Raw genomic sequence first — 13,297 nt, 5'->3', positions numbered from 1 at the left:
CATAAATCGTTTTTGAGATACGGCGAGACATGTGAAAACCCCCCCTATAAAAAAAAAAAAATCAATCTCAAAAATAAAATTTTAATCAAAACCAAAAAGTATACAAATCTTTAGATAAATATAACTAAGAAATGTGTAAAATTTTAAGCAATAATCATAAATCGTTTTTGAGATACGGCGCGACATGTGAAAAACCCCTCCCCCTTTTTTTACAAAATACTCAATAACTCAAAAATAAAATTTTGAATCATCACCAAAAAGTATATAGATCTTAAGGTTAATATAACTAAGAAGTGTGTAAAGTTTTAAGCAATAATCATAAACTGTTTTTGAGATACAGCGCGACATGTGAAAAACCTCTCCCCCTTTTTTAACAAAATACTCAATATCTCTAAAATAAAATTTTGAATCATCACCAAAAAGTATACAGATCTTAAGATTAATATAACTAAGAAGTGTGTAAAGTTTTAAGCAATAATCATAAATTGTTTTTGAGATACGGCGCGACATGTGAAAAAAACCACACACCTGTTTTAGTTACTAAGTCCTTTAACTCAAAAAGTTTTAATCTTATTTTCACCAAAAAGTATACAGATCGTTTGACCATCATAAGAAACAACTATGTTAAGTTACTTGAAATTTGGATAAGTCATTCTCAAGTTACGGTGCGACATGTTTATGCCGGACAGACAGACAGACAGACGAACAGACACCGGACATTTGTATACCATAATACATCCTGTCAAAAATTGACGGGCGTATAAAAATTCAGCAATTTTTCTATTGTAAACACCCATAACTCTAGAACGGTTGTGTATAAGTTTTTTAACATTTGGTTGAGACAAACTAAAGCAATTTTTATGTTTATAAAGGGACATAACTCAAGAATGGTAAAAGTGTTAATAGTAATAAGCATTGTGTATAAGTTTCATAACATTTGGTTGAGGCAAACTAAAGTTAGAAAACGGAAACAAAAAATTTGTACTTGATCTTAGTTTTGTGGTAATGAATATTGTGTATAGGTTTCATAATGTTTTGTTGGGGCAAACTTAAGTTACAGAATGGAAACTAAAAATTTTGCAATCTTTCGCATAGGTGTACTATGCATGATCACCAAGCTATGAACTATTATATCGTACTAAAGTTTAGTACGCATAAAGACAATAACAATGTCAATAGAACTTGTATACATTTCAACAAAACAGAGGATGTATATAATTTGCCACTTTGAAACATGTAACATACATATGTTATCACAGTTTTTTTTATATTTTAGCCCACAATAACAATATGTATGTTATTTTTTTCTGATAACTTATTTAAGTTATACCCTTGACTGCTTAAGGAAACCAGTCGTGAATATCCATCAAACAGTCTGTGCCAAAAACATTTCCAAGCACTAGCCCATAGGGCTAGTTGATTAAAAAAAAACTAGCCCGAATTGATGTATACTAGACCTGAAAAATTTTGTGTCACTGGTGAGGATCACGAAGTGATCCGAGCCTCCTAGGAGGGTTTGGGGGCATGCCCCCCCAAGAAAATTTTGGAAGATTAGATGTAAAATCCTGCATTCTGAGGTTACATTTTTGTATCTGAAAGTGAATATAGCTTATCAAAAAATTTTGTTTTTTTCCCCAGGTCCAATAAAAAATTATAATAGTTCTTTTTCCAAAAAAAAAAAAAAATTCTTTTCCATAAAATTGTATCATTTCAAGTAAAATAAGCCCTAGTAAATTATTACTCAACTTACGGATTGTTACTTTTTAGGGGGAAAGTAAGTCAGTCAAGTCTGGCACTTCTTTTGGATCTGGAAGGGGCCTTCATCAGGTTCATTTCTTTATTATTTATTTTGTTATGCTATTTTAAAACCTCATTTTTCTCAATTCTTTATTTTTTAGGCGATTTTTCTGTAAACAAATATTCTTTATGTTTTATTGCCCATTATTCTTTATCCTAAAAAAAAAAACCTATCAATACCCTCTATATTGTCACTTTCGTTAATTTTGTTTAAAAAAAAATAATAAAATGCCTAGATCATTTTCTGCATAGGTTTTTACAACTCGAAACTTTTCCGGTTATTCATGTTGGAATTATCAACTTTTCAATGTTTTACCTTAGATAGACCCCGGTTTCCATTTCAGTATCGAATGAGATCGAATTCTTGATTGTTTGTTTACATTGAGCGGTATTTATAGATTGTGTTTATTGCAAGCACGTGGTTGAGTCTCTTTCTCGATTTCATTGGTCTTTAATTATGGCTGTGTTTGGATATTACGCCTAAGGCAGCCTATGGTTCCCATAAGTATGTTTGGGTACCAATGGTTTGATATTTTGATATATACATGTAGAATATCAAACCAAAGGTACCCATGGATAACCATAGGCCACCTCTGGCGTATACCCAAACACAGCCTATATCGTGTTGACGACTGGTTTCCTTTTATTAGAAGGGTGATCAACTGTATATAATTGAATAGGGATACCAGTTAACGGATGAAAACAATGTCGGCGACAAATTTATAACTTGTTTATATAGATTCAATAAAATAACGGCTACAATTTCGCAAACGATTTCAGATGTTCACTAGACCGGTCGGGCAATCACCAGTGCTTCTGCACAAGTCCGATGAGATTTTTACTAGTCAGGGGCTTTGGGCTACCGCTTAACGTTGCAGACTGATCAAATAGTGGATTATAACTCAATTGATGTACATGTATAATCTACATTTTCACAAAACGCAACACAAAAGTCAGAAGATAAATATAACATGTCTCCAATGAGTACTATACTCATCAAAGCTTAAGATGGTATATGCAAAAAGATGCTCGGATATCTCATTAAACAATTTTGTGAATAAAAACTGCATTATACCTCACTTGGTCTATATGTCAAATGGTGGATTATACCTGAATTGAGGTATAATGAATAACAATCCACCAATTAATGGTTATTCTTGACCTGCCTACATCTCATGTTAATATGTTAATGCAAATTCTTAGTGTAAGCACCTTTTGGAAAAACTACAATGTAAACATGGTCTCCCCATTGATTATCTGGAGGATACAATAGCCCTTCGTTTAATCGAACACCGCGGAAATTTCCGGTTGACGGATTTCTGTATTTCAGTCCACAGGCCCCTGGGTACTGTGCTGCTAATGTTGAAAGAAGGAGTGTGCCATCTGTTTCACTTGGTATTTCAATTGGTTCATCGTGTTCATCTTCGCTAACCTGAATATACTGTGTCATTTTCGAGTTATTATCGGTCTTAACAAATGAATGTTTCCTCCAAACCAGTCGACGCCACGCCAAATATTGTCAATTTGTCAAAATCCGTCAATCTACGTCATCAAGTACTTCTTTCGGCTTGAAAATTAAGAGTTTATTAAACGCATTTATAACCCCAAAACTGGTGCAGTTTATTACCAAAATTTGTGAACAAAAGTAATGTGTAATAACGGACATATTTTTTTGGTGTATTGTAGATCTACAGTTATATATTCAATATTCTATTGGAAAGAGCACAACAGAGTCATATCCATATACTGTATATAGATAACAAATGTTTCATTATATATTCACCATATCAAGGATTTGTATAGTACTTTACAAATCCTTGTATATACAGTGTGTATGTAACAGTAAATTTGGTCCGGTAGTAAAATGTGTCCGCCAGACTTTTTTTCCTAGTTAATCAAGTCCATGATAATTATTTTACTAGGAATGTAAGTCCCAGGACAAATTTTCCTAGGAAAATAAGTCCATAGCTAGTAAAATATGTCTGGCACTTATTTTTCTAGGAAAAATTGTCCTAAGACTTGTTTTTCTAGTAATTTTTATATTATAAAATTATTGAAAATAAATAAAACACATTTTCTAAGTTAAGATTGGAAAGTTCCAGTAATTTTTTCCTCTAATTCCCAAAGGACATTGGACGTTACAACCTAGTCTGGGGACATAAATTTCATTAAAATATTAATGCACTACTCTTTAACAATATTAAAACGTAAAAATTAAATTTCCATTGTTTACATGTAAATAATTTGTTTCATTAAAATTTTCCTTTCTAAATAAAGGGCATCGACGTTGTTACCTAGGAATATTAATGACATGGACATGATTTCCTAGAAAAATTAGTCTGGGGACATACATTTTATTAAAAAAAATTGATACACAACTCTTAAACAATATTAAAACATAACAATTATATTTACCTTTTAAAATAAAGGGCATGGACGTTTTTACCTAGGAATATTAATGACAGGGACATGATTTCCTAAGTAAATTAGTCTGGGGACATACATTTTATCAAAAATGTAAATACACAACTTTTAAACAATATTAAAACATAACATTTAAATTTCCATTGTTTTCAATGTAAATAATTGTTTTCATTAAAATTTTCCTTTAAAAAAACGACATGGACGTTTTTACCTAGGAATATTAATGACACGGACATTATTTCAAAGAAAAACTAGTCTGGGAACATACATTTTATTAAAAAAATTGATACACAACTCTTAAACTGTTACAATATTAAAACATAACAATTATATTTACCTTTAAAAAAAAGGGCATGGACGTTTTTACCTAGGAATAACAATGACATGGACATGATTTCCAAGGAAAATTAGTCTGGGGACATGAATTTCATTAAAATATTAATGCACAACTCTTTAACCATATTAAAACATAATAAATTGCTTCGCTGAGCGCAGCTGGATACGACCGCAGATGTCCTACCTTGAACAGTTGGGGCAAAAATGGACATAATATTCGCGCTTAATACAGGTCCAGGTCTGAATTTAGATTGTATTTAATATCTGACACAAAATAGGTTTCTGACACAAAATAACTGTAGTCAAAGAACTTAGAATTGGTAATATGATTTGAATTTATATTCAATTTATGCTTTTGTGCAATACGCTATGCTGTTGCGTATTGACCCCTCATCTTTTTTGCAAAAATAAATAATATTTTAAGAAATTTTCTTTTTGTTTCTGAAATCTGAAATGAGAAAAAATTGTACCCCCCCCCCACACAATTTCATATTTCCCCTCCCCCACCCCTAAATTTTGTTTTTCAATTCCACCCTTTCCCCTTTTTCCAAAAAAAAATTCTTTCCCTAAAGATAAGGTCATAATCTCAATTCAGATTTCTAATGGAGTTTGCAACCATAATTACCCATTAAAATACATCATAAAAGTCTTAAAATAGAAAATGACATACATAATCAAGGCTAAAATTAATGTTAATCAGTGTAAGGGAGGTAATCCAAAAACATACACAACATTGTATATTAAATGTGATTGGATTACCTCCCTTACACTGCTTTAAAATTGTCCATTAACCAGGAAACCCTTGTTTTTCCCCTTTTTTTGCCCCTAATTCCTAAATGGTTTAAGCCATAACCTCCCAAAGTCAATCCTAACCATCCCTTTTTGGTATGGAAACTTGTGGTATAATTTCAGAGAGATTCATACACTTAAGGTAGATGGGGTGTCTAAATTATAATCCATAGAATTTTTTAATAATTTGCCAAAATGTAGTTTATATCATGCTTTTTAAAAAAAAATAATAAAAAGAATGGGTCACGGGCCTTATTTTCACGCTACAGGTTGTGCAAAATTGACAGATTTTGTATAGGTTATGCATGGAAAACCCAATTTTCTGCCATAAAATGAAAACTACACCATAGAATTTTGAGATAAAATATGAGAAGATAGGTCTAATAGTATGCTTTCAGATAAGAAAAAGAAAAAATGGGGTCGCCGGACCCGTTTTCTTGCTACATAATAAAATAGGTAAATTCCTAACACATTCTATTGTAAAAGTAACATTATGTGAATTATCTGCCCTTACATTTGAGTTGCCTCCCCTTATGTGGCAAAGTTGGAAAAAATAGAATCAAACAAAAGTATTCTGGTTTTTTTTTTGTAAAATACAACCATAAATATGATAAAATATGTCATTTTCTATATTGAAATGAATATTCTTACACATGAATTACCACCTACTCTCAAAATTTGCACCTTTTATTATAAATCTAGACCGACTGTTTTCTGGTATTTCAAAATCCAAGATGGAGGAAGACACCCTATCTACCCTAAACACAAGTTATTGTCTGGAAACTACAACATGCTTATTTGGGCTCCTTTTTTGCCCCTAATTCCTAAACTGTTGGGACCATAATCCCCAAAATCAATCCCGATCTTCCTTTTGTGGTTATAAACCTTGTGTTTAAATTTCATAGATATCTATTTACTTATACTTAAGGGCATACGATACAGTTACAGGGGAAGTAATGACGTTGCTAACGTAAATTGTTATTTTCGCGACGTCAAACTGTGACTTATCGGGAAAAGATGCAGTTTTCGACTGATTTTTATCATTCAAACTGATTTAACTTGAAAACGAGTTCATGGACCCTTCTTTTTTAAAATGAAATTTGGTTTGATTATGTATGAAGATTATGTGTACCAATTTTCATGAAAAAAGTCAATAGTGCAATTATTTTAAACTTGATAAATATACAGCAAAAATGACGTTTTTTTTCTACATTCATGAACATTTGATAAATATGAGTTATTTGTAAAAATAAAATGTACAAATTTATAGAACATTTATATAAAACAGAAATTACAAATAATTTAACAAAATACAGCTTGTGTTTATCTTTTAAAACAAAAAAGTTATGTATTTCTGTCGAAAGGAAAAATACGTCCACAAATCCGAATTTTGAGGAAATATCTGAAATTTAAACCTCAATTTACTCAAAAAGTAGCACATGATGGTATATTTTTTTTTTGCATATTTGATTTAATCAGGTAAAAAATAGCCTATATGCAAATTTTCATCAAAATTTCATTACGGGATCAAAACTGTATCGTATGCACTTAAGTTATTGTCCGGAAACCAACTGTCTTCGGACGACAACGACGACAACGTGATACCAATATACGACCAGAAAATTTTTTTGCGGTCGTATGAAAATTGAATTTCCATTGTTTACATGTAAATAATTTGTTTCATTAAAATTTTCCTTTTTAAATAAAGGACATGGACGATAATTGTTACCTAGGAATATTAATGACATGGACATGATTTCATAGGAAAATTAGTCTGGAGACATAAATTTTATTAAAAAAATTGATACACAACTCTTAAACAATATTAAAACATAAAATTATATTTACCTTTTAAAATAAAGGACAAATTTATCTCTTACATGTACGTACTATCATTTTGATCAAATTTAGTAAAATTTTCTTTCAAATTATTTGTATTTATTTCTTTGATGTGATATTTAGATACAATTTTGGTAAACCGTGTACATTTGATCAATGAATGTATCTCATTTTCAACATGTCCTGTGCTGAAAAGTTTACAAAATCTCTCATTAGAGAGTATATATATATATAATCAGAGACAAGTCTTAATTGAAAACAACGTTCAAACCTATGATTGCGTTGGATAAAAACCGCAATTTTTATACGTGTGCATGCAATACAAATTTCTTGGTAGAGGGATCTAAATACAGCACAAACAACATTTTCCAAAAGACCAGAAAAGTGAAAAAGTATATTTTAACTGACAAAACGCATTTGACTAGCAGGTCGAACAACTGATGTTCTTAAACCCTGCTGACTGCCATTGGCGATTGCCAAATAAACGGATCACCAGATGTAACAAAATGGATCTTATTATTAATTTATTACCAAACAGAAAACAATAAGTTTGCGGAAAAGATTGGAATATCGCAAACATGAGGTGCAAAAATTTGTACACCATATATATGTCTCTGATATACTGATGATGTATCTGGAGAGTATTATTGCGGTTTTGTATAGTATATCTACCAGTCCAGTCTTTATGGCTAATGAGTGTGCACTTATTCTTTTTGTGTTCAGATTAATGTTGTCTAGTGCTTCTTAATTTGGTAACACTTTATATTAACAGGTTATACGCCCAATTCACATCGGACTGCTAATATGAAAGACTTTCCATGAACCCCAAGTATACTTTTAAAGATTGAGTTTTGAGTTTTTTAAATTTAAATTTGTCTAGGGGGTTCTAACCCAGGATAAAAGGGGTGGGGGTTCCAACCATATGTCCCTATTCAAAAGCATTGATCGTCAAAAAGGGGGTTTCAACCCCAGGAGCCCCCTACTGGAGCCGCCACTTAGTCGTATAATTGAAGCCATGCTTTTACAGATAATTTCTCGCTATATGGAAGTTTAGACCTTCTGACAAATATGCTTTTATTTTAGCTTTATCTGAAAAACGTGATCGAAACTGCTGGTGCAAATTTTCCTGAACTACAAAAAGCAACTTCTAAGTATTCAATCAGCATAATATAATAAATGGTTTAAATGTTCAAACTCATAAGTCGAAAATTAACTGACAACGCCATGGTAAAAAAAGAAAAAGACAAACAGTACACAAAACACAACATAGAAAAGCAAAGACTGAGCAACACGAACCCCACGAAAAACTGGGGGTGATCTCAGGTGCTCCGGAAGATTAAGCAGATCCTGCTACACTTGTGGCACCCGTCGTGTTGCTCATGTTAGTACAAACCCGGTGGTCTAATCGGTAGGTCACATTCGGGGAAAAGGGGACGGGATTGTATACTTTTGACAATTGAAACATATCCGTTGTCATCTGTGAAACGGATATTCCATAACGGTCAACCAATTCGTGATGGCTTCCGTAAAATTTACGAAGAGACGATTTCAACTTCACCACTTGGAACTCTTGGTTTAATAGCTTCCTCTTGAGAAGCAACATTCTTTCAAGAAAATCATGATAGGAAACACAAGCCCTTGAATATCGTATCAACTGGGAGATATATATGAGTTTGAACATTTAAACCATTTATTATATCTATTATTGATATCTGAAGGCCGTATGGTTGCCTATAATTGCTTACATCCACTTCATTTAAACTTCGGTGGATAGTTGTCTCATTTGCAATCATACCACATCTCCTTATTTTTATATCCATATGCAGGGGCTGCTTGAATGTTGCTACATAGAAATTGTGAAACAGAAATCATCTCTTTTGTCGTAAAGATTTGTTTTCAACTGACCATCATTGTCAATTTCTAGATGTAAGTCAAGATATATGGCAGATTAAACTGTATCTGTTGTATCCTTTATCTCAAGTTCGTGGAGATAGATGCTTTCAACATAGTCACAACATTTTGGATTATTTAGTGAGAGAACATCATCTATAATAGCAGAATGTGAAGGATACTGCTAACTTCTTTTTTTTTTCTTCCTAAGACGTTTCTATATGAAGTCAGCTTCATACGAATAAAGAATAAGTCGGCAAGAAGAGGAGCAACGTTGGTTCCCATGGGAATGCAGATTGTTTGTTGAAAATTAAGTCCTCCAAACGTAACAAATATGCTGTCAATCAAGAAATCAAGCATCTTGATAATGTCAGTTTCAGAGAATTTTTTGTTTGAATCGGAGTGATTTTTTACAAAGTACTATTTATCCCTCCCTAAGACAAGAAACTTGTATCTACGTAAGCCATTCTTTTTTATGAAACAAAGCAGGACCAATTCTTTCAATTTGTCTCTTAGTTTGGAATGGGGAACACTTGTGTAAAGTGTAGAAAAGTCAAATGTTTTAATACTACTAGTATTGCAAGACGAAAGAGTCTTAGATTGTGTGTACTCTAAAAGATCTTTGTCATTTTTTAGTATCCACATCTGATTCACGCCACCTCTGGAACAGGTAGTTTCACAATAATTTTGAAGCCCGGCTTTGATTGCTGATAATATTGATGTTAATAATTTAGAAAGAGGTTTCGTGGAGCACTCGAAAAACCCAGCAATATAACGTTGTTTGTAAGACACACTTATGTAGTTTAGGTATCCAATACAACGAAGGAAGATCCAGTTCTTCATCTTTGGTTGAAATTCCAAAGGAAGATAGAACATGCAGGCCTATGATTATCAAGGATTTCCTCCTTGGTAAGTGTCGTGGGGGTATATGTTGAGTTTCCAAGTAAATTGTCATGACCTAATTCATTTATCAAGCAGTTTAATGTAATGTGATTTACACACAAAAACGATCTTGTTTGGGGCTTTGTCTGAGGAGACAACAACATATTTGTCATGGAGGTAGGACAAGTGTTTTGCAACATTTGGGTCTTTAAAGATTGATGTAGCTTAGGTATTCGTAGACCCATTCATTTTTTTAATTCTAATTTCTTGCGTTTAACCCATTGCCTGGCGTAATCCTCGACTGAATCCATCAGTATTTTGAAGTTGTGTTTCCAATTGATGGATTTAGGCTCACGATATTTCGGGCTTTTGGATAACACATTTCGCAAAGGGTGCAATCAGGAGTCTGTCCCCTTGTTTGACTCCCTGATTAGCAAGGAAAATCTTTCTATACATATTCTGATATTTACAAGAGTATAATTTATTAGAGAACATGTCAAGCAGTATGTTATAAAATTTGCCTTTAATTCGTTAGCTTGCAATTTTAAGAATAAGGCTGACCTAGCTCCAGACACTGTCAAAAGCCTTTTTAAAATCTACAAAACACGCATATAGTTTCTTTTAAAATTAAACATATATTTGTTTATTAGTGTTTTCAAAATAAAGACATGATCTTCAGTTCTGTATTTCAAGATTTCAGAACCACCCTGATAGTGCCTGATAAGATTTTGTGAGGTAGACGAATCCTGCAGCCATAAACCGAATAAACTTTTATGTTAAAAAAATAGGCAGATTGCAATGCTTTCGTTCGGGTAAAATTGGAACGATTACCGAGTAATGGGACTGAAAAATTTTGTTTTCTATTAAGATACAAATTACGCTGTTCAACTTGCGTAGATCTTGGACATAATATATACTGTTCTCAGCGAAGACGTGCGCAAAATATTTTTCAATATTTCTCTTCAAAATGATTACTTGCTAAAATAAATTAAAACACATGTTGTAATAAAGCTAATAGGGATTCTACAACGAACCCATACAGACACATAAACATGCCGAGATTTGTAAAGTCTATCAAATTTCTGAAGAATGTCCTATTTCAGTAGTGTAGATATTCTCTGGATTATGAAATGGAGATACTAGTAGTCTCCGCAATGTGAACATTTTGTGAAAAAGCAAGAACACCCGTCAAGTGTCTGTTCAGTTTAAAGGTAGGTCAAGAATATGTTCAAGGATAGCATTGAAATAGTACAAAAAACATATACCGTCCAAAGTATGAGAGTCCAAGGACAAAATAAACATGGACCCCCCCTTCAAACAAAGTAAAATAAAAAAAAACAAACAAACCTATGAGACGAAGAGACTAAGCCTATAAAAAAACATGCTACTAATATCAAAATATTTTTAAGCAACTAAAACAAACCATTGAAATCAAGACAAGCTTATTGGTAATATATAGAGGGGATACTAACTCCATAAGATAATACAGACACTCGTTCAGCAACAAAAAGATATTGGACTTCCATCAAACATACTGAAGAAAAATGGTGTAGCACTACTTAGAAGAAATGTAGAATAAGAAACTGATTCAATAAAAAAAGCAAATATACTAAATGATCCATTCCAATCGATCTTCTCCCCTGCATGTCATATTAGTAAAAGACCATGAAAGATCTATTCGAAAAATATCCATACAGCAAGCATAATTATAATCATCACCTATAATCCATAGGAACACCTACGATAAATGTGAACCCACAAAAGGCTGCTGGACCAGACAGCATCAACAATCATACTGAAAGCCAGTGGAGTAATTTAAATTTACATTTTGTGACAACCACACATAGGACTCGAACATCAAAATAGGGTAAAAACTCTTTTAATTTTACAGCTGCTGTTTAATTGAACGATAACGTGACCTGATGATTTTAGAAGACTCAATTTCAGTTCATTTTATAGTCGTGGAACGGAAATGATCGTAACTTCTTTGTTTGTTGATGTTAAATTTTCACCAGTTTAGATCATATCCATCTTCAGCCTTTTATATTGTGTTTATTATGCATGGCACCAGCTTCTAAGTATAATGAGCTTTATACTAGTATTCACATATTCAACATACGCTTAGCTATATACCAAGTAAAGGACGAGATACATTGTTTACTCCAGTGCCCTCAATATGACCAAAAGGAGAGGAATTCTATTATCACAGATTAATAATCATTTTCCCAATAAAATTGAGAATGGAAATGTGGAATGTGTCAAAGAGACAACAACCCGACCAAAAAGCAGAAAACAGCCGAAGGCCACCAATAGGTCTTCAAAACAGCGAGAAAATCCCGCACACGGAGGCGGGCTTCAGCTGGCCCCTAAACCAAAATGTGTACTAGTTCAGTGAAAATGGACGTCATACTAAACTCCAAAACATATAAATGAACTAAAATTAAAAATCATACCAGACTAACAAAGGCCAGAGGCTCCTGACTTGGGACAGGCGCAAAAATGCGGCGGGGTTAAACATGTTTAGTGATATCTCAACCCTCCCCCTATACCTCTAGCCAATGTAGAAAAAACAAACACACAGCAATACGCACAGTAAAACTCAGTTTGAAAGAAGTCCGAGTCCGATGTCTGAATATGTAACAAAAGAAACTAAGCAAAATGACAATGATACATAAATTAACAAAGGACTACTAGCAGTTACTGACATGCCAGCTCCAGACCTCAATTGAACTGATTGAAAGATTATGTCTTCATCATATGAAAATCAAGCACAATCCCTCCAGTTAGGGGTTTAGTATCATACCATCATAAAATATATGAGAACATAACCCGTATCATGCCAACAACTGGTTTTAGAATAAATGTGTTTATTTCCGATGCAAAAACCCTATGAGTGAATCAATATTAATACTAAAATATGCCATCTTTAATGACCTGACAACAGTATCGTAACTATATCCCTTCCGAATAAGTCTGTTTAAAGGTTTGGTTGGCTTTTGAGGTGAATGCCGACATTTTTGTGCTTTGTAAAGAATATTACCATAAAAGATTGGATGTGAAATACCTGAACGTATAAGATGTCTGCATGTTGAATTATATTTACGAATGATGTCCTTGTACCGACGGTAAAATTTAGTAAATGTTTTGACTAGTTTGTGATATCGAAAACCCTGGTGTAAAATTTTTTCAGTAATACAGAGATTTCTTTCGTTAAAATCAAATACGTTGTTACATACACGAGCGAATCGAACAAGTTGTGATATATAAACACCATAAGATGGTGACAAGGGAACGAAATACATGTATAAAGTTTCTCAGTTCAACCAACCTGTTTATATGG

At 32.8% G+C, this 13,297-nt stretch overlaps 1 protein-coding gene across 1 annotated transcript in view; it reads right to left on the bottom strand.

Annotated features, from left to right (window-relative positions):
* The window catches only part of LOC127703047 (TAR DNA-binding protein 43-like), a 29,363-nt gene extending 26,007 nt beyond the window's left edge, over positions 1-3,356 (bottom strand). The window contains exon 1 of the mRNA XM_052207439.1: positions 3,010-3,356. Within this exon, the coding sequence (XP_052063399.1) occupies positions 3,010-3,247 (238 nt within the window). The 5' untranslated portion in view covers positions 3,248-3,356. The remainder of the gene's footprint in view (positions 1-3,009) is intronic.
* Positions 3,357-13,297: the final 9,941 nt, after the last annotated feature.

Source organism: Mytilus californianus, unplaced genomic scaffold (genome assembly GCF_021869535.1).
Source record: "Mytilus californianus isolate M0D057914Y unplaced genomic scaffold, xbMytCali1.0.p SCAF_5, whole genome shotgun sequence".
Classification (NCBI taxonomy): Eukaryota; Metazoa; Mollusca; class Bivalvia; order Mytilida; family Mytilidae; genus Mytilus; species Mytilus californianus.
This window is presented reverse-complemented; position numbering and strand designations above follow the sequence as displayed.